Source organism: Sporisorium graminicola, chromosome SGRAM_14, assembly GCF_005498985.1.
Source record: "Sporisorium graminicola strain CBS 10092 chromosome SGRAM_14, whole genome shotgun sequence".
NCBI lineage: Eukaryota > Fungi > Basidiomycota > Ustilaginomycetes > Ustilaginales > Ustilaginaceae > Sporisorium > Sporisorium graminicola.
Genome location: NC_043724.1, coordinates 343,685 through 363,992, shown reverse-complemented (window position 1 = coordinate 363,992; position 20,308 = coordinate 343,685). Strand labels below are relative to the sequence as shown.

The 20,308-nt window shown below is 56.7% G+C and overlaps 10 protein-coding genes across 10 annotated transcripts; 6 read left to right on the top strand and 4 right to left on the bottom strand.

The window, feature by feature from the left end:
* Positions 1-1,118: 1,118 nt before the first annotated feature.
* Positions 1,119-3,433, top strand: EX895_002375 (uncharacterized protein; the record flags this gene model as incomplete). Its single annotated transcript, XM_029882974.1, has 2 exons — positions 1,119-1,555; positions 1,651-3,433. The coding sequence occupies 2 exons, from the start codon at positions 1,119-1,121 to the stop codon at positions 3,431-3,433; spliced, it is 2,220 nt and encodes a 739-aa protein (XP_029740729.1).
* Positions 3,434-3,671: 238 nt separating this feature from the next.
* Positions 3,672-4,565, bottom strand: EX895_002374 (uncharacterized protein; the record flags this gene model as incomplete). Its single annotated transcript, XM_029882973.1, has 1 exon — positions 3,672-4,565. One exon carries the CDS (start codon positions 4,563-4,565, stop codon positions 3,672-3,674), a length of 894 nt encoding a protein of 297 aa, XP_029740728.1.
* A 463-nt stretch (positions 4,566-5,028) lies between these two features.
* On the top strand, positions 5,029-5,985 carry EX895_002373 (uncharacterized protein; the record flags this gene model as incomplete). The annotated part of the gene is made up of 1 exon (XM_029882972.1): positions 5,029-5,985. The coding sequence occupies one exon, from the start codon at positions 5,029-5,031 to the stop codon at positions 5,983-5,985; it is 957 nt and encodes a 318-aa protein (XP_029740727.1).
* A 194-nt stretch (positions 5,986-6,179) lies between these two features.
* On the bottom strand, positions 6,180-7,544 carry EX895_002372 (uncharacterized protein; the record flags this gene model as incomplete). The annotated part of the gene is made up of 1 exon (XM_029882971.1): positions 6,180-7,544. One exon carries the CDS (start codon positions 7,542-7,544, stop codon positions 6,180-6,182), a length of 1,365 nt encoding a protein of 454 aa, XP_029740726.1.
* Positions 7,545-9,175: 1,631 nt separating this feature from the next.
* Positions 9,176-11,167, top strand: EX895_002371 (uncharacterized protein; the record flags this gene model as incomplete). The annotated part of the gene is made up of 1 exon (XM_029882970.1): positions 9,176-11,167. One exon carries the CDS (start codon positions 9,176-9,178, stop codon positions 11,165-11,167), a length of 1,992 nt encoding a protein of 663 aa, XP_029740725.1.
* A 651-nt stretch (positions 11,168-11,818) lies between these two features.
* Positions 11,819-12,730, top strand: EX895_002370 (uncharacterized protein; the record flags this gene model as incomplete). The annotated part of the gene is made up of 3 exons (XM_029882969.1): positions 11,819-11,922; positions 12,051-12,194; positions 12,289-12,730. 3 exons carry the CDS (start codon positions 11,819-11,821, stop codon positions 12,728-12,730), a joined length of 690 nt encoding a protein of 229 aa, XP_029740724.1.
* A 224-nt stretch (positions 12,731-12,954) lies between these two features.
* Positions 12,955-14,616, bottom strand: EX895_002369 (uncharacterized protein; the record flags this gene model as incomplete). The annotated part of the gene is made up of 1 exon (XM_029882968.1): positions 12,955-14,616. One exon carries the CDS (start codon positions 14,614-14,616, stop codon positions 12,955-12,957), a length of 1,662 nt encoding a protein of 553 aa, XP_029740723.1.
* Positions 14,617-15,166: 550 nt separating this feature from the next.
* Positions 15,167-16,846, top strand: EX895_002368 (uncharacterized protein; the record flags this gene model as incomplete). Its single annotated transcript, XM_029882967.1, has 1 exon — positions 15,167-16,846. The coding sequence occupies one exon, from the start codon at positions 15,167-15,169 to the stop codon at positions 16,844-16,846; it is 1,680 nt and encodes a 559-aa protein (XP_029740722.1).
* Positions 16,847-17,008: 162 nt separating this feature from the next.
* EX895_002367 (uncharacterized protein) lies at positions 17,009-18,184 on the bottom strand (the record flags this gene model as incomplete). The annotated part of the gene is made up of 1 exon (XM_029882966.1): positions 17,009-18,184. The coding sequence occupies one exon, from the start codon at positions 18,182-18,184 to the stop codon at positions 17,009-17,011; it is 1,176 nt and encodes a 391-aa protein (XP_029740721.1).
* Positions 18,185-19,189: 1,005 nt separating this feature from the next.
* Positions 19,190-19,962, top strand: EX895_002366 (uncharacterized protein; the record flags this gene model as incomplete). Its single annotated transcript, XM_029882965.1, has 2 exons — positions 19,190-19,309; positions 19,402-19,962. 2 exons carry the CDS (start codon positions 19,190-19,192, stop codon positions 19,960-19,962), a joined length of 681 nt encoding a protein of 226 aa, XP_029740720.1.
* Positions 19,963-20,308: the final 346 nt, after the last annotated feature.

Here is a 20,308-nt window from a genome sequence, read left to right as displayed (position 1 = left end):
GCTCGCAACTCCTCTCAAGCTGATCGCCCCTATGCGCGAAATGTCGTAAAAGGGGTTTACCGACTCCCGCAAGAGCAAAGTACCGCATCGTAGCCACTCAATGTACGCTCGATGTGCGCTGAGGAAAGCGTCTCTCGATGGCCCCTCGCTCATCTCCACCTCCACTTGACCCACCAACGCGCCCCAGTGTGTATCACGGCGTAGCGCTTTTGTTCAAACAGCTTTTGTTTGCGCGAGACGGCGTCTTGGCGATTCTTTCTGATAACAAGCGCAAGTCACCGCGACTGCTTGCAAAGCCTTTGGTTGCTGGTCACCGGTCAGGGTCCTGGAAACCGTGGTTATATGCACGCAGCGCCATCAAGAACAGCTTCTTATCGTTACGTGATAATCGCCTAGACGACGACATTGTCTAGTTACCCCACACTTCATCTCGTGCCGAAGACAATCGTTGCCGCAAAGAAGGCTACCTCGAGTCTCGTCACCAGAGCTTGTCCCAGTTCTCTATGCAGACAACGTACCCGCCATGCCTTTTGCCAAGCTTGTGTGGGGAAGCATAGCCCTCATCAGCGACAGAAAAGGCACGGATCGCTCCCGGTGCACGCTTCCAAGCGATGAACAGGACGATCCACCAACGGTTGACAAGCGACACCGAGCTTCATCAACCACCACGGTGGGCTTCGTCTTTTGGGGCTGTGGCTGCTCGAAGCTTCTGGCTGCACCATCTCACGCCAATAGGATGAAGCGCGGTCACCATCTCACCCACAAGGGAGTTCCTGCAAGTGGCCCCCCGTTGATCAACTTCAGCATCCTCAATGTTCTCCAGCGTCAACACAAATGAGGTTGCTGCAAGTGCACAGGCTTCAGTCTTTGTCTTCAGCAACGGGCGCCACTTCGAGGTCCACTTCTTCTTGCAGCACTCATGTAGTGGGTATGGCGAGCGGCATGGCACCACGCTATACACTTGGCTTGCCAAAAAGCTATAAAGATACCTCGATCCGGATCCGTAGGTCTGACTTTGTCTCCTTATCCCATCCTTCACATCCGACTGTGGTTACAGTTTATCTCTCTTCTCTCATCCCTTTGCTTCCGTTATCTTTCCTCATCTTGCATTTTCAACGATGGTGAGCTCCAAGCTCGCACTCGTGCTCATGCTCACCGCTGGCGGTGCCATGGGCCGTTCTTCCAGCTCTTTCAGACGGCTGGACCGTCGCCAAGGATTCGGTAACAACGGCGCTGATCCTCTCAACCATCCCGCTGCTCCTGGCGGTGGCGGTGGCAGTGGCAGTGGCGGCGGCGGTGGTGGAGGTGGTTTTGGCAACAACGGTGCTGATCCTCTTAACCACCCTGCTGGCCCTGGTTCACAGCTCGTCGCTGCATCCGCTGGCGGTCAGCAGCATTGGTCTACCGACGTGTCGGGTATGACTGGTGCTGAGCTGAAGAAGAGCCTCCCCTCCGGCTTTTTCCTTGGCTCTTCTGTCGACAACCCGGACCTCAAGGATCCCCTCGTCGCTCCTCTCGTTAAGTACATGCCTTGGGTGACGCCCGGCAATTCTTTGTGAGTAAACCTAACCTATATTCAGGTATGTTAATCAAGATTGAGGCTTTGTTTACTTACTCTCCAGCGCTGATGGATACATCCAATGATTTCAGGAAGATGGTCAATATCTACGAGAGCGAGAGCTCCTGGACAGAGCTTCTCAACGGCGTGACCAAGGCCAACCCTGGCGTTGACGTCAAATGGAAATATCACACGGTGATCTGGGGTGCCGAGACGAGCCAGAAAATGATGCAGCAGTCGTTCAGCAAGGAGGCCATGATGAAGACCATCACCGAGTTTGTCAGCACCAAGATGTGTCCCAAGATCATGAAGGAGGCCAACTTCTGGGCCATCGACGTTCTCAATGAGGTCTTTGACGACAGCGGAAACGGCTTCAAGAAGAATGGCTACTTTGAAGTCATCGGCGAAGAGGGCTACAAGCAGATCCTCAAGCTCGTCAAGAAGGAGTGCCCCAACTACAAGCTCATTGTCAACGACTACGGCATGGAGTCCAAGAATGCCAAGTCGGACTTTGCCTTCAAGACGATCAAGCAGTGGCTGGCCGAAGGTGTGCCCGTCGACGCATTTGGTCTGCAGTTCCACGTGCAGCTCACCAACACGTACTCGGACATGCTCGCCTCGATCAAGCGCTGGACCTCGGAAGACATCCCCGTCGTGTTGTCCGAGATCGACATCCCCATCAACCTGCCTCCCAACAAGGACGACCTGGAAAAGCAGGCGCAGCAGTACGGCAACGTGATCCAGGCAGCCCTCGAAGGCGGTGCCTTCGGTGCTACCATGTGGGGTCTCACGGACGCACACACCTGGTTCGGCACCCAGACGGAACAGGGCCAGGGCCATGGAAAGGAGGCTGCACCCCTGCTCTTTGATGCCCAGGGAAAGCCTAAGCCTGCCGTCGCTGCCATTGTTGACGTGTTCAAGAAGTGGGGCAGCAAGCCTGTCGGTATCAAGGGTGGCTCTGCTAACGACATCAAGGACAACGGCAAGTCTGGCTCTGGTTCCGCTGGATCGGGTGCTGACACCTCTGGTGACGGCGCTGGCACCGGCACTGGCTCTGGTTCAACTGACGAAACTGGCACCGGCGCGGCAACTGACACGACCGCTGGTCCCGGTGCTGGTCCCGGTGCTGGTCCCGGTGCTGGTCCCGGTGCTGGTCCCAGTGCTGGAACTGGCACTGGCACTGGTTCCACTGACGGACCTGGCGCTAGTACTGGCTCAGGTGACTGCGCTGGCCCTGGCAATGAAGCGGATGGTTCTGGTTCTGGTTCTGGCGCTGGTTCCGGTGCGGGTTCTGGTGCTGGCGCTAAAACGAATGATCACTCAGCCGGTGGCGGACAGGACGCCGCCGCCGATGCCGACGCTAGCGGACAAAAGCCGATCGACAAGGGACCTCCTGACAATGGTGCTGGTGGCTCTGGCTCTGGCTCGGGCTCGGGCTCGGGTTCGGGCTCTGGTTCTGTTTCTGGTTCGGGTTCTGGTTCGGGTGCCGGTTCGGGTGATGGCCCTGGTGCTGGTGCTGGCGGAGATGCTGGTCCTGGCGGTTTCCCTGGAGCTGGTGGTGGATTCCCAGGCGCCGGCGGCTTCCCTGGAGCTGGTGCCGGTGGACCCCCGGGTGGACCTCCTGGCGGACCTCCTGGAGGCGCTCCTGGTGGAGCTAACAACTACTGGGCCGGTCACCACGACGGCTGGGGCCAAAACGGTGGGGGCTGGGGTGGTGCCCCTGGCGGTGCTGGCGGTCCTCCTGGTAGCTTCCCTGGCGTCGCGCACACTGGTCCGGTTGCCAAAGACTTCGGCTTCGGTGGACCCGATGGTGGCCTGGACCAAGGCCACAAGCCCATGCACAAGCGTGCCATGGCTATGCGTCGTCGCCGTTAAATCGCGAGCCGGTGTCCTTGCTGTGCCTTTCAAAAGTCTTTCTCTCGTCATCTCGTCGTGTATACTCTTCGTCGTGCACGCTTTCTTGAATCCTAAACGCCTTTTGACTCCCCTCCTTCTCTCACCTAACTATTCTGGACTCGCTTCGAGCTGTTGAGCATGCTTGTGCGTTCGATATCTATAGGCATTGAAATAACGTCCTGACAATTGTTCCGGTATATGTGTCGGAGCACCTCTACTAGGCTTTTTTCTTGCCATTCCTGCCCGACGCCGCTGGCTTGTACTGTTTGACTCTCTTGACCAAGGGAAAGACGCCCTTCTGCAATTTAAAGTTGGCCGGGTCTTCCTTTTCTCCGGTCGCCAGTTGAGCACCTGCAGTGATCAAGCAGTACGCACCATGCCCAGTCAAGATGTGCCACCAACCGTGGCCTTCCAACAAGACTGCCCACGGGTAGCCGATCTTGTTCCTTGCCTGCCTGAGCTGGAAGCAAAAGACGTTGTCGACGTTCCAAATCGCGAAGCCGGTCAGGAAGATGACGGTTCCATAGAGGTAAAGCCGTGTGATCTCCTTCTTGCGCTCCTTGCCGAGGTGGGTGGTGTTGAGGGCGGAGGACTTGCTGGTGAGGAGGTAGACAACTCTGAGCGTGGAGACAAGCTGGATACTCGCGTACGCCACCTGATGGAATACCGGATTGCCGTTCCGCAGATACACGACGGTGATCCACACGACCAGAAGTGTCAACACGAGCGGCAGGAGGATGCGGAACCTTGGCTTTCCGTAGCCCTTGCTCGTCTCGCACACGCAGTAGGTCAGAAATGCACTGGTGTAGATCATGGGTAGCTCGTCAAGTAGCTGAGTTGAGTAGGTTAGAGTTCCGTGGAACCACGCCGATCCGAACCCGACGAGTGCGACACCGAGATGACAGATGGCGAAGCGCAAGGGGAGGTGCTCGCGCCGTGATACGCGGTAGCCGTAGATGGCGAGAGCGATGAAAAAGGCATTGGTGACGGTGTTGATGGGCTCGGCGACGTAGTAGCTCCAGCGGTACTTTTCTTCACACCAGAGAAGGGTCGAGGTGATGGGGCCCCAGTAGCCGGATGGCAGCGGGTCGGGGTCTTTGTACCACGACATGGAGGGGGTCCCGATGGAGAGGCGAGGCGAGAAAGGGAGGCAAAATGGATGCTGCTCTCTATCCCCCGATGAAAGCGTTGAAGTTGAGGTATAGGTTGATGGAAGAGAAGAGAGGAGTGGCAACCCATTCACGACAGTGAACACGACATCACCATAACACCATTCTCTCCCATTATGGCCGACTTGCTTACCTGCTTGCTTTCACGCTTTGTCCATCCCGCTTAATGGATTATTAAAATACATACTGTATATTCTCCGACAAGCACTGCAAGAAAAAAGGACACCTTTTTCCACAAAAATCACATTTAAATTACCGACTTTTTCATTGGCTCGGATTTCGGGTTGCGAGCTTTGAGCGGGCTTTTCAAGTGCGCTATTTTGTGGGGTTGACGATCCTCTCCACCACATCATCCCCGCTGCTTTCTCTCCTCGCTGTATCCAGTTCATACAGACCGTACTCGCCATGCCACCAACATCGCAGCCACATGCATCCACATCCGCCACGCCCTCAGCGTCAACAACAGCATCCGAACGCAAAACCAAACGCAAACGCGTCTCTCGAGCATGCGACCAATGTTTCCTGAAGAAAGACCGCTGCGACGGCCTTCAACCCATCTGCACCTTCTGCTCAAAACTTGAGCGAACATGCACTTACGACCGGCCTGAACGCAAGCGTGGCCCCACACAGGGGTTGAGACCGAGATTGGAGCAGAGGATTGCAGCGCTCGAGACAGTGCTTGGGTTTGTTCTGTCGCAGACGGGGGAGAGTGCGGTGAGGGTGGACCAGTTCAAGCAAGCGTCGGAACAGGAGAGGAGCAAGTGGAGGAAGGAAGGCTGGTGGAAGAGTGGGGTGAGGAAGCAGTTGGAGGTAGAGTTTGGCTTGAAGGACGATCTGGTCAGCGTTGGTAGTAGCGTCAAACACTCGCCTGCTGCAGCGTCTACCCCTACCGACCTAGATCACTCGGCCAAGCACGACGACTCGGAGTCAGACTACTCGGAAGTAGACCTCTCCCTCCCACCCACACACCAAACCCAACCTTCCACCTCTTCCTCCTCCACCAACACCCACCCGGCACTCCACCAGCCCAACAGCAGCTCCACCACCAACGACGCTCAACGTGATCATCACAACCACAGCGACTCCGACAGCGACCACGACGGCAACGGCCCTCACCACTTTACGCTGCCTCTGCTCTCCTCGGGAAAAGGCGGCAGCTCGCTTAACAGGGGTCTTGTGCCGAGGGGTGCGGATCCGAATGCGGCGCTGGGCGGGTTCGAGATCGAATTCGGCGGGAATCAGACGGATGAGGATTGGGTGCGCAGCTTTGTGCCGCCTTCGCATTCGAGGAGGCCCAACCCAGCACCGGCCAGCGATACCCGACACGGAGGCTCGCGCAATGGTGCGACGTCTAAGCAGTAAGACACGCCTGATCATCTTGCGCATCTTGGAACGTTCGCATGGAATACAGTCAACTGCTCACAGCACGCACGCAGTTCGACCGCGCGCAAATCAATCGTTCTCTCTCTCTCTTTCTTCCATATTTTGATCTGTGTGTGTGTGTGTGTGTGTGTGTGTGTGTGTGTGTGTGTGTGTGTGTACTTGCCACCTCTGCACTAAGCCTGCTCGCCAACCAGCTGCAAAAAAGCCCTCCATTCATCTGCCTTGATCTTGTACCCCTCCTTGTCATCGTCTGGGAAAACCCCCTGCCTCGTAGCTTCAACGTACGCCTGGACGGCCGCAATCCTGAGCGCGCCGATCGACGTGCCACTGGCCAAACTAAAGTTCCGTACAAACTTGGGCGGGGGCGGGGTTAACGGGCTCGGTGCTGGCGGCGACAGTGCTTCTCCTGCCACCATTTGCTCGCTGTTCCCGGTGAGAGCAGCCAACACGTGTCCAGCACCAGTCAGGTCGCCGATCATATCGTTCATGACGAGGATCTGCCCGTCCGTTTTGCTGCCTGCGCCAATGCCGATGGTGGGGATCGCCAGTTTTGAGCTGATATACTGCCCCACACGTGAAGGGATACATTCGAGCACAATACTGAAGCAACCTGCTCGTTCGAGGGCCAGCGAGGCGTCGAGCATGTCTTTGGCCTGTTGGGCGGTCTTACCCTGCACGCGGTAGCCCGACGTCGCACCGACACGCTGAGGTTGCAGGCCCAAATGGCCCATGACGGGGATGCCGTGGTCCGTGAGACGCTGAATGAGCGGGATGACTTCGTACGAGCCTTCGATCTTGATGCCGTCGATGCCCGTTTCTTGGATCAACTTCACCACTGCCGCAACGCCCGAGTCGACGGAGCCAAATGTAGCCCCGAATGGCATGTCTGCAATTACGAGCGGCGGCGGTGGCAGCTGTAAACCGTCGAGCAGGTTCGCACTTGCGAACAGCGGCGCGTCCAGCCCTCGCTTGACCGCTTGGCAGTGATGGATCATGGCGTCGAGCGAAAGCGGCTGCGTCGACGTATAGCCCAGAGCGACGTTGGCGAGCGAATCACCAATCAAGCACATATCGACGTGGGCGGATCGAATGGAGAGCGCCGTAGGGAAGTCGTACGCAGTCAAGCTGACAATGGGGATGCTTCCTTCCGGTCGATGCTTGAGTGCTTGAATGTCGGCGATCGTCTTGCTGCGAGGAGGCAAAGGGATCGAAGTCACTGCTTTTCCTTTTCCCTTTGAAGTGGTGAGAAGATCGTCGCTTTCGGCCTGTCCGACGGCTCCTTCGGGCCAGGAGCTAGATTTGCATGCCGAAGAGCCAAACTTTCTTCGGCCTATTTCCGACCTGGGTGAGGATCGAACCTTGCGACGCTCGATGGCGCGTTGGCCCGAAAAAGCTGCTCCAGATGCCGATGACGCAACGGAAGCAGCAGCAGCAGCAGCAGTGGTCGAGTAGGAGCACGAAGGAGTCGAAATAATGCCGCCTTTGGGAACAAATTGACGCAGCTGCAGCCGTGCAAGGCCACCGGCTGTAGACGCCATCCTTGCCGCCGCTTCTGACACCGACTCAGAACGAGCTTCCGAGTAAGAGACAGAGAAAGCGGATGTCGATGCGAGTTGCTGATGGTGGTGCACAGTGACGATCAGAGGAGCTCGAGGCCGACCGCTTTCTTTGCTGTTTGCAAACATCCGCGTGATTCGTCGACTCAGCTCTCGCTTTGGGAAAGGCAGACCCGGTTCGGCTATAGCGCTCTCTGTGCAGAGGGGGGTCTTTCCTTTTTTTTGTTCTCCTGTTCTTCCTAATTCGGGGTTGCGCCCATATTTTTGTCCGTGGATTTTCTCCACATGCCAAACAGCCACGAGAGTGAAATTGGAAAGAGAGCAGCGCCCAAGATGAACACGGCAACACTTGAAGGCCGGAACAGCCGATGTCCTTCAGCAGCTGCTGAGCCTCTTTGCACCTGCTTTCTTTGCCTTCCTGTGCGCAGAAATGTCAGTCGAGACAGGACTGACTGCCGAAGAAGCAACACCGAGATGAAAAGGATCTTCTCGAGCGAGTTTCCAACATCTTCATTCCACAAGCCAAAAGTGTCACTGCGCCGATCGTCTTTGACTCACTCGCAGGTGAGATGAGATAATCTGCGCCGAAAAGAACGAGCGAAGACCATCTCACCAATCTGCGCAGGACTGTCTGGTGTTTCGATTCGAGCCGATCTGTCGACGGCGTTGTACCATGACAGCGACCAAGCTGCCGCCGTACTTGGGCTTAGGAACGTGGCATGGATGCGTATGGCTGTCAAGAGAGCTCTCGACGCAACGTACTCAGAGTGCTTCACAACCTTCTCTTCAATCTCGTTCAACATGAAATATAGTGTCGTTCAGGTCGATCCGACCATCGGTTGCGCTGGTCTGGAAGAAGCCACATCGACACTCCGAAATACGTGTCTTTGGAGCCAATTCTCACACCTCCCAAGCATCAAAATGGGGGGATCCTTCAGGGTTAGGTTGGGGGCGGTGGGCGTAAAAAAGTGAGAGCTGTTCGCCCGCACTTCTACTGCCCTGCCCTGCCCTGTGCTCTCTGCGGAATCAGCTTCACGGCCAAAATGCGCGATTTCCGATTTTCGGGTTGTGTGGCTGGCTGCGCGAGTACAGTAAAGCGACTGTAGAGCACAGCAGCGCGCCAAGTTGGCCCGTGGGGTAAGCTATCCACGAACCGCAAGCGGGCAGAACAGACATGCATCCCTTGTCGCTCTCTCGCTTTCGCGCCTTCTCTCGCTTTTTCTCGAAGCGAGGCCGGACTGTAAGTAAAATTACCGGCTGCGCAGCCACTTGAACTGCGCACACGCCTCGAAGCTTGATCAATCCACCTCGAAAGCTTATTTTCGACTCTTTCGATTCAAACCACCACTTCTACTCCTCGCAGAATCGTCTCTCTCGCTCTCTCTACTCGAAGCTCTCTCATTAAGCTGCAGCTCCGATATTCTCTTTTCACTCGGCTCTGCTGCGATCCGCCCATCACCGAGCCCGCCGCACTCTTAATTCGCGTCAACAACCTCTTCGCTGGTCTGTCTGTCCACGGCGCAGCACTCGATCTTGCTTTCGCATCGCACTTGCACACCTGCGTGCAGCTTCACTTGAGTGCTTTGTCGCTGTGAGCAGTCGCTGTTGCAACCATGGGCGACTCGACCACCATCGACTACCTCCACTCGCCAGGCTACCGAGGCAATCTTACGCCGTCACAGACACTCGCACTCTTCAAGCTCTGGCGTCGCTTCTTGCGACTATGTGAGATCACCTCGCATTCTTCCGACTCGATCGGCGCCGGTGCCGATGTACATCAACCTCCCGCTGCTTCGCGCAGCTCGTCCGATTCACTCAGGCGCAACCTCGGTCGTAAAGCCCGCGTTGCTGCATCCGAGCCAGGTTCCGGTTCCAACAACTCTTCCGCACGCACTTCCAACGACAATCTATCATCCGACCGCCTCGACCCCAACGCTCTTCCCAAAGATGACAAGCTCAAGGAGCATCTACGCCATCTCGAAGAGAGCAAAGACATGCATGCCTTCCTGCTCAAGCACGGCGGCGCAGCATTGCGACGCGAGTTCTGGGCCATCGTCAAAGGCGAACACCCCGACGCCTACATGCTCCGCTGTCTACGTGCTCGCAAATGGGATGTAGACCGTGCGCTCGCCATCATCGGCTCAACGTGCGCCTTCCGTGTTCAGTACGGCATTTCGGACATCATGAAGGAAGCAGAGCTGGGTCTCATAAAGACGCGCGGTGGCTTCAACATCATGAACAACGGCATCTCATATGTTCGTGGTGCAACAGCGAGTGGCGAGCCGGTCTACTTCATCGAAGTGGGTTCACACTACTCTTCCAACCAGACAGCAGACGAGCTCAAGCGTGGCGTCATCTTGCTACAGGAATCGCTTCAATTGCTCATGCCCCCGCCTGTGGAGCGCAAGGTAGTCATTTTCAACCTCAACAACTTTGGCCTGCGCAACATGGATTGGAGCATCGTGCTCTTCATGGCCAAAACTATGGAGTCCTTCTATCCGGAAACGCTGGCGCGCGTCTATGTGCATGGCGCACCGTGGATCTTTAAGCCCATTTGGAGCATCTTGCGTCCGTTGCTGGATCCTGTCGTCAGGGACAAGGTGCATCTCACGTGGAAGGTGGAGGACTTACAGGACCACGTGCCTGCAGAGCACCTGCCTGAAGGGTCGATGCACGGCAAGCTCGACTGGGCTTTCAGCTATCCTCTGCCGCAAGAGGACGAAAACGACATTCAGCACGACACAGAAAAAGCCGAAGAATTGGGCACGTTGTATCGCAATGCGTGCATGGAGTTTGAGTATGCAACTAGGGCACTGGCGCGTGCCTATGGGGATACTGCACTGGCCGATGCCAAGGGCAACGGCGTGCGGCCCAAGTTCGGACGTGCGCAAAAGGAGGGGTCAACATCGGCGGAGAACATGGCAGATGACGAGGACTGGGAGCCGGAAGGGGTAGCCAGCTTGCGCGCCAATCGCGATATCTTGGCGACCAAAGTGCGGGTAGCTTGGCTCAAGCTCAAGCCGTATGTGGTGGGTACACTCAAGTACGATCGACTGGGCGTGCTCGATAAAGAAGGCGTGATTCGTTGGCAGTACGACACGGTGGACGGCAAGCACGAGGAACAGGTGTTGGGCGAGGGCACTTCCCTCTCTGTATTGGAGCGCAACCTTGCCGAGCTCGATGCGATCGCCTCTCAGGGTGCGAGTGGCGCTTCTGGTACAGCGGCAAAGGTGCATGCTTCGCGGTCACGGCTCGACGACGGAGGCCCGAAGCGGTCTCGCCAGAATGGGGCGCACACGAACGGAAACAAAGAAGCCATGCTGTCTCAAGCGGATACCGCCACCCCCGCCGCCCAAATCACCGCCTCTACCACTGCAGCAGTGGCAGACTCTCAACCCACCACATCCGAATCGACCGCAAACGACCATCCAGAAGCAGAAGCAGAGGGTAGACCCAGCTCGGTAGCCTTGACGGCTCTGTCCAAAGCAGACAGTACCAGGGATAGCGCATTCCAGGAAGCAATTCCGATCCACCCTAGTCAGCTGGAAAAGTTGGGCAAGCCGCGCGATGGCGACATTGAGGTGGTCGAGATTGACCGGCAGTAGTAACGCACTAGCAAGCGTGTTTTGCTTTGCAATGCAAAATGGTGCTCGCTACCTCAGTGGGTCAATGTAGCTTCACTGGTTTTACCTCGAGTTGCTTTCCTGTGGGGAATGGGAAGATTGGATCAATGATTGGTGTGAGTGTGCGCGTGATGTGTGGCTCTGTGTGTGCGCTTTGCGGGCGATTGTGGTTTGAAAGGGTGCACACAGGCGTAGTAGAAGAACGGAGGAAAGGTGGACCCTGCATGCGCGGAAATTCTTGGTCTCTTTCCTTTCATCTTCTCAACATCATCTACTTGATTCTCGTTTCGACCGCACCTAGCACGGCTACCAGGGACCACTCTGCCACACTCAAGGGCGGACACTCGCTGCGCATACCGGCTAGTCCACTCGAACCCAGCACAAACCAGCAAGATTCTGTCGACACTGTCAACCGTTGCGCTTGTTGGTCGTGGCGTCGCCCGCACACCTACCCGCACGCTTCTGCTCCACACCGTCCGCAGACCACCCACGACCCTCCAGCCGCTGCCCCCGCGTCGAGCGAGTCTCCACACCACCCCTGTGCGACCAGGTATCTTCGAACGCCTCTGGTCGATCGTCTCGCCCACCAAATCTCCGAGCGTCCCGAAAGCGAACGGAAAGCGAGAGTTGGAAATGTCGAACGCTGGACAAGGGGAAGCGCTGTCGCCCATTCCGCCGCTGCCAGCGCCGTTCAAGCTGGATGCGTCCAAGGGGCCGTTGGTCTGGATTGACTGCGAGTGAGTTGCAAACCCAGTCTTGCCCGCGGTCTTGTCCCAGTGGCACCCCGGTGCGAGTGTACACGAAGTAGCTTCGAGCTGAGAACTGAGAACTGACATTGTACCTCTGGGATGGATGTGGACTCCAGGATGACGGGGCTGGACATTGAGCGAGGCGACCGACTGCTCGAGATCGCATGTATCGTCACCGACGGCGATCTGAACCCGGTCGACGAAGGCGTGAGCTACGTCATCAGCACGCCCAAGGATGTGTTGGACAACATGAATGCTTGGTACGTCTTCTTTCCCGCCTTCCCTTCCACCACGCTCCGCCCTCTGCTAACACTGAACCTTTCCTTCTTCCTCGTCCGTTGCTGCATGCTGCAGGTGTGTGAACCAGCACGCGCTCTCGGGCCTCACCGCGGCCTGTCTCTCGCCCACCGCCTCGCACCCACACGCTTCGGTCCGCGCCGCCATCCTCGCCTACATCCGCGACCGCGTTCCCACCCCGAACGCCGCCTGCCTCGCCGGAAACACGGTACACGCCGACAAAGTCTTCCTGCTCAAGGAAATGCCCGAACTCGTCCAGCACCTCCACTACCGCATCGTCGACGTCAGCAGCATCAAGGAGTTGGTCCGGCGCTGGTACGGCGCGGACAAGATGTGGCGGCCACGCAGGAGGGAAGAGGTGGAAACCACGCGCGAGGGTGGCAAGCAGGGAGATCATAGGGCTTTGAATGATATCAGAGCAAGCATTGATGAACTCAAGTGGTACAGGCAGCACGTTTTCCAGCCTGCGTCTGCGACGGGAGTAGAGGGTTCCAAGTAATTCCTCGCTCGTCTCACACACATACGCAGCACATGCATCACACACCGCTGACAATCTACACTCTGCATTCACAATCCCACGACCCTCTCTGAGCCTCTCAGCATCGCACATATCTCTCCAATTACATCCTCTACTTTCTCTCCACTCTCGCCTTCTATCTTCGTCGTATGCCACCAAACCTCACTCTGGACCTCGTCCCGCTTGGTCGCCTGCTCGCCTCCAAGCTAGTTCAGCAATGCCTCCCTTGCCCTTTTCTGATTCGCCTTGAGCGTCTCGTTCTCCTGTTCCAGGTGGCGGATCTTGGTATCGCGCTCCTCGACGGCGGTGCGAAGCTTCTCGATGGCCGCTTTTAGGTCTGCCACTTCTTCGCTCGTCGACGAGGATGATCCGTTGGAAGTCGAGACTGGAGTGCTGGCTGCTGCGGCTGCTGCAGATTTGGGCTCCGACGTAGCAGCTGGCTGTGGCGCAGGAGTGGGGGCAGGGGTGGCTTTGACAGGGGAAGCGGAGCGTGCTGGAGTGGATGCAGCTACGGGTGCGGGCGCAGCAGCCGACTTGGTGGGACTTGCCGGTCTTGCTGCTGCTGCGGGCGCCGGTGCAGGCGTTGCCACTGCTGCTCCTGCTGTTGTTGGGACGCTACCGCTGCTGCTCACGCCTTTACCCGTCTCCAAGCTGAGCATGTTTCGGGGCGCTCTTTTACCGTTGAAGAATTCAGCCGCCGTCAATGCAGGCTGAGCACTGGGAGCAGGAGGGAAGATGTCCGATTGGAAACCCTCCGCCTTTCTGGGCACGCAGAACGAAACAGGCTGGATCGTCGTACCAGTGATCTTGTATGCCTTGGCGATCTCGTTTTCGTCGGTATTCAAGAATCTCCTGTCCACGAACGTGAGTCCACGCTGCGGTTCGCTCGATTTGGATTCGGTGAGGTAGTGCAGCTCGTCGTTTTCCAGCTCGTAGTAGCGGATGTTGCCGTCACCTTTACCTGCGAGGAAGACGATGTTGTTGTCGCTCCAGAAGGGCATGATAATGCCGCTGGAAGTGTCGAGCGTGACCTGCTTGAGCGGGCCGCTGGCGAGGTTGTTGGTGTCCCACAGGAACAACTGGCGGTCGGACATTTTGGAAAAGCCAGTAGTGATGGCGCGGTCCTTGTCACCACACCAGACGACACGGGCGCCTTTAATGCCACCATGCGAGTCAGCAACTTGCACAGGGTTCTCGCCTTGACGCGGGTCAAAGGTGCGGATCTTGCGGTCGCGCGAGGTGGCGATGAGCGTGGTTCCGGTCCAGTCCCAGTCGAGCGACTGGATGGTATCGGTGAAGCCACGAAGGCTGATGCTGGGCGAGGAAGCGGCAGTGGATGCATTCGAGACATCAAAGAGCTTGATGACGTGGTCGCCCGTAGCAGCAGCGAGGACGTTGGATGCGGTCGGGTGCCAGACGACCTGACCGATCTTCCTACCTCCGCCCGAAACGCGTGCGATGGGCTCAAAGTCCTTGACTCCGCCATTGCGCTCTCGCTCCTTGTCTGACCATTCGAGTTGGTCAAAGTTAGCGTCGTCGATCTTCCAGAGTCCAATCGTTCCGTCGTCCGACGCGGAAGCGACAAAGTTGTCTTCAAAGGGGCTGAAGGCGGTGTCGAGCACGGTGGCCGTGTGACCACGACAGAGCGGGTAGATGTCGTTCAACTTGCCTGGACGGTTGACGGGGAGGACCGCAAAGGCACCACCACCGGAGGCATTCCAGTTGATCGAGATGTACTTGCCATTGGCAGCGACGAGGTTGGTGTCCCAGGCATTATTGGAGACCTTGACGTTCTCGTAGCAGGCTTCCTTCTTGGCGACGTTGGGGTAGACGTGACGGTACTTGGACGGTCGTACGAAGCGACTCATTGTAGAAGAAGAAGCTCGAGAGGGAAGAGGTGTGGATGAGGACGATGATAGGAAGAACAGAACGAGATGGACCTTTTGAACGAGCAGGGACCGGAAGAAAGGGAAGAAGCGATGCTCAACGACGACAAAGCCATGTGAGCTCGGCTGTGCCGTGACAGAGACAAGAGTGAGCAGAGCGTGACAGCGCCGGACAAATCGACTCGGGCAGGCAGTGCTGCGCTGCGCTGTTTGAATTTAGCATCGTCACGCTGATCCGTGCGGAGCATCGTGATGACGCTCTGCCGAAAACTTCAAGTCTTGTTGCAATCTAGGGATGTAACATTGTGAAATCTCGAAGCTTGGCGCGGTTGAGCCTCGTCTTCTTAGCCACAAGTCTGAGTGTTGCTTTTTTCGAATTGCAAGTCGAAAGGGCTCGTGTCGCGTTTATTGGCACAGTGCTTTCTCGTTTCTCGCAACTCAGCCAACGCATTGAGGACGACGCAGCCTGCTTTCTTCCTGACTACCTTCTTGGCCACCACATTCTCTGCCTTCCAGCGTAATCACTCTCAAAATGTCGGCCACAACACAGTGGGAGAACATCTATCATGGCCTCGATACCACCCCGGGCAAGCTCCGAATGTCGCAAGGCGGTCTCGGTTGGAAGCCTTCCGTAGGCGAAGGCAGCACCATCACCATCCCTGCCGATCAGATGGCTTCCTTCCAGTGGATCCGCGTCGCCAGAAACTATCAGCTCGCTATCACGCTCAACAAAGACCGCGACACTCCTTCTCCAGCACAAATCAATCCACGCCGTACCAACTTTGACGGATTTGTCCGCGACGACTTTGACCGCCTCTCTTCCCACATTCGACAGTACTTCAACAAGCCACTGGAAACAAGAGAGGTTTCTACCAGAGGTTGGAACTGGGGTCAGGCGAAAATCAGCACACACGACGTTCAGTTCCTCGTCCGGGACAAACTCGCCTTTGAGTTGCCCCTTTCGCACCTCGCCAACAGCAACATTGCCAAAACTGAAGTTTCGATGGAGTTCCTCAACCCAGAACAGCAACAACCAGGCGCCAACACAGGCTCCTCCGATGCCAACGGGACCAAGTCAAGGCGCAACAAGGGCGACCAGCTCGTCGAGATGCGTCTCTACGTCCCCGGCCAAGCCAGCAAGGACGACGCCAGCGATGCCGGTAGTGCAGCAGCAGATGCCGACGACAACAACGAAGAGACGGCAGCAGAGGCGTTCCACGAGGCGCTCAAATCCAAGGCGGACATTGGCCAAGTCGCCGGCGACTCGATCGTCGTGTTCAAGGAAGTGCTGGTGCTCACTCCCCGTGGTCGTTATGATATCGATGTCTTCAACACTTTTATCCGTCTGCGCGGCAAGACGTACGACTACAAGATCCTCTACAGCTCCATGAACAAGCTCTTCCTCCTGCCCAAGGCCGACGAGATCCACGTCATGCTCGTTATCGGTCTCGATCCGCCCATCCGCCAAGGTCAAACCCGCTACCCTTACCTTGTACTGCAATTCCCACGGGAAGAAGAGATGGATGCAGAGCTCAACCTCGACGAGGAGACCATCCAAGAAAAGTACGACGGCAAGCTCAAGAAGCGCTACGAAGAGCCCACCTTCCGCATCGTCACCAACATCTTCAAAGTGCTCTCGGGCCAAAAAGTTGCCACCCCGACCGACTTTGAATCCTCGTCGGGCCAGACCAGCATCAAGTGCAACGTCAAGGCTGCCGACGGCAACCTCTACCCGCTCGAAAAGTCTTTGCTCTGGGTCTCGAAGCAGCCCGTCTACGTGCCTTACTCGGAGATCCACCAAGCCATCCTCTCTCGCGTCGGTGGCGCGGTCGCGTCATCCAAAACCTTTGATCTGCGCGTCGCCACCAAGAGCGGCACCGATCACACGTTCCAGTCCATCTCGCGCGAGGAGCTCGACCGTCTCAAGGCGTGGCTCGCTGACCGCAAGGTAAGGATCAAGAACGAGATGGCCGAAGAGACTGGTGGCTTGGCGGCAGCTGCCGCCGCTGGATTGCTTAGCGACGATGACGACGAAGAGATGGGCGATGCAGCTGGTGCTGATGAGGACGAGGACAGCGAGGAGGATGCTGACTTTGCCGCCGACTCGGACTCGGACGGTGGATCGCCGTCGGAGGGGAGCTCGGATGAAGATGAGGATGGAGGACATGAGGACGAGGGCGATGAGAGGCCAAAGAAGAAGAGGAAGGACTGAAGTTGCGAATGAGGTACCACATCAAGTCAAATACTCAGCCAGGTCAATTCAGTCATTGCTTTCTCGTGCCACAAACACACGAAGTGCACAACCGAATGTGTCGGTGCACCGCACCACGAGGGTCTTTGGTCCCAAGTTAAGTATTCGTTCTGTGCAGTTGCTTCATTCTTGGGTTTGTCTTGCCGTTTTCCAACGCTCTCGTACACCTTCTACCCACTCTGGATCTCGGAGCAGCGCCTCAACTCGATCCTGCAACCAATCGACGTTGCCCCAGAACCCGCCGCTCCAACCCGCCAAGAACCTGACCCAGCTTACCAGCGCCAGCTCCCAATCCGTGACGAGCTCTTCGAATTCGTACTTGGCATCTTTGGGCAGCCTTTTCAGCAAAAACGAGTGATACGTCTTGAGCAGTTGGCGTTCTCCATCTGCGCTGTTAAGGTAGCGCGAAGGGATGGAGGTGGTGAGAAACTTAGCCAGGTCCTGAACGCCAAGGCCGATGCCAACGTATTGGAAATCGTACATTGCCATTTTGGACGTGTTGCGGGAGAAGGCCATGTTGGCCGCTTTGACGTCGCCGTGGATCAGACTCAGGCGGGAACGATCGGCGGGATTGTTGAGACACCAGTCGATGGCGAGGGGGAGGTCGGAGGCGGTGTGGAGACCGAGTTGACCCCATGGGTCGGTGTGGGGGTCGATGGAGGCGAGCTCGAATTGGCGCGTGGCAAGGTAGTGGTAGCCTCCCTGTTGCCAGAGCCCGCTGCCGTTCCATGCGGATTTGATGGCAACCGATGGTGGCGGGCAAAAGTCGCTGGTGGAGCAAGACTCGATGTTCCATGAGCTTGCGTGGAAGTGCGCTAGCCATTCTAAACTCTTGCTGACTTGTGCATCGTTCAACGTGCCCCGTTTCTCTGTGAGGACTGGGAAGCGTATCGACAGATCTTCGAGCACCAACGTTTGCCCTACTTGCTCCGACCGCGCGCCACCGTCCAGCGATGATGCAGCGAGCAGGCGAGGCACACAGCAATCCTCGGAAGTGACCTTGTCTGCGTAATTCCGATAAAAGTTGGCCTCTACTTGGTACGAAAGCATCTTCCGTGCGTGCCCCTCGTCGTAGCCTCCCTTCTGGCGCGGCGGCCGAATCGTCTTCACGATATATGTCTTGTCGACCATGCCGTCATCTGTGGAAGAGGATGTTGAGGAGGGTGCTGCGTGCTCGACATGGATGCGATAAATGTGTCCGTACCCAGCCCACAGTTCGGACAGGTGTACGGCCTTTATGATGCGTGTGCCCGTGGGAAGGATGGGCGCCAGTAGCGATTCGAGTCCGTCTTGACGCATTGTGACACGTTACGCGACCAGGTTCTTCGAAACCAATGAGCGGGATAGGTGGCCTCCTGATGCTCGAGAAGATTCGCTTCTCGAGCAATGCCCGTGCAGAAAGAGCTTTTGGAAGATGGTGTGTGCGAGCAAGAGGGTCCTTTGCATGCAGTGGCTGCAGAAAGTGACAGCCCCATCGCTCGTTAATAAATATGTGCGAGGTCAGGCTCTAACAAATTCAATTTCACGTGATGTTTGACTGCCACTTCAGGCGCGTTTGTCCACTTCACGCTGCCATGCTGCCAAATTGCAGTGTTTGTTCACTCACCACCAGCGAAAGTAACACCGCTTCTTCCAGACTTGAGACAGATAATCACCGCTTGACAATGGCTACTTTGTACACATGCAGCATGGACGAGGGACGGATGCAGAAAGAGGGGACACGAAGCCCTGCACTCGTGCGACACAGAAAAGCGGCGGGGATGAGCGCTGCAAATGGAAAGAGAGAGTTGAGAGAAGTAGAAGGTTGATCAACCGCCTCAGTGTCCAAATGAAATTTGAGGCAGCAGCGCGCGACAATGAGTTCACACTGTGCATGACATCACGCACGCCGCCCTTTGAAACGGTGCTGCGTGACAGTCTATGCGAAACTTCTCAACAGACAAGTCGAGTGGGTTGGTCCTGTCAGCCTCCGTTGCCTGTTTGAGCGGTTCAGGGTCCAACTGCTGGGCCCCCCTTTCTCGGCGCTTTCCTGGCGTTGGGTGAGGGAAAAGCGAACGGGACTCAAAGATAGAATCTACTTTGAAGATCGTTCCAATAAAAGATCCTTGAGCATCTCAGTTGGCCTCATCATCGCCTTCATCCATCACCCTCGACAACCTCAAGACTTTAACTCGACCTCAACACCTTGGACACCTCTCACCTCTCATCAACAAGCTCGTCAACCAGCCCAGCACCGTCGGCATCATCGATTCTCGCCAACAACAGCAACCGTCAAATCAACCTCGCTCTTCACCATCGTCAAGTATGTTCCACGCATCCAGCACCCGACTCAACGCCGCCGGTCTCGCACCAGAGCACTCGAAGCTGCTTCCAGAGCGACAGGCCAAGGACGACGAAGCTCACCTTCTTCAACTTCTTCACCAAGTAAGTGTGCACAGCTGCGAACCCAGCCGGCACAGACTAGAAAATCACGAGTGCTGAACTGACACTTTCCATTACGTCCTTTCTCTCTGCAGCTCTACACATCCGTCACGCCCAGCGATGAATGCTTCTCGCTCTTTGCAAACGAGGCCATCCTTACGCTTCCCACGGGTGACGTAGTCGTTGGACCCAACGGCATCAAGTCGAAGTTCACCGATATCCTTGCACCTTTCCCGCAACGCACTTTGCGTCAGCGTCTGCTGGTCACCCCCGAGTCGCTGCCCCTCCGCACCATTGTGCTCGACCACATGCTCAGTCTCTCTTCGGACGACGGTCAGACGGTCAAGAACGTCCACTCGCTCGTCGTAATCAAGCGCAAGGCTCAGGACGGCAAGATCACCTCGCTCGTCGAAGAAGAAGGCCACCGCAAGGCAACTGCCCCGCTCGCTGCAAGGGCGGCGGCTGCCAACAGCTTCTACTCACCCACCGACGCTCAATTGAGCCCAGTGACGTCCAAGCTCAACTTGGCAAAGAAGAAGCACCACATGAAGGCCAAGCCTACCGCACTGTTTGCCAACAGGTCTGGGTTGAGGCAAGCCATCATTCCTGGCTCGCCGGCTCATAGCACGGGAACCAACGCCGACATGGAGTTTTGATGTGCCTTTGCAGTTCGGTTCTCAGTTCATGCCGAGTTTCTTTCTCGTTTGCATTACTTTCATCGTCAGTTGTACATAATCTTGGTCTATCGTAGTATAGTGCGCTCAATCCTAGCATTTCGAGCTGCTGCTAAACCTTTCTCTCTCTGTGCGTTCCGGTGCGAATTAGCAAGTTGTTGAGAAGTTAACGTACATCGAAAGCTGGATCTGCCCGACGCAATTGTGAATCGGGCAGATTGGGAATTTGACACGTTGAAGAGCTACGCTCGCTTCGGGATCGCCGTGCACGCGGCAGCACAGCACCGCGCACGCGCCTCGCTCTTTGTCTCGAATTAGACTTTCCCGC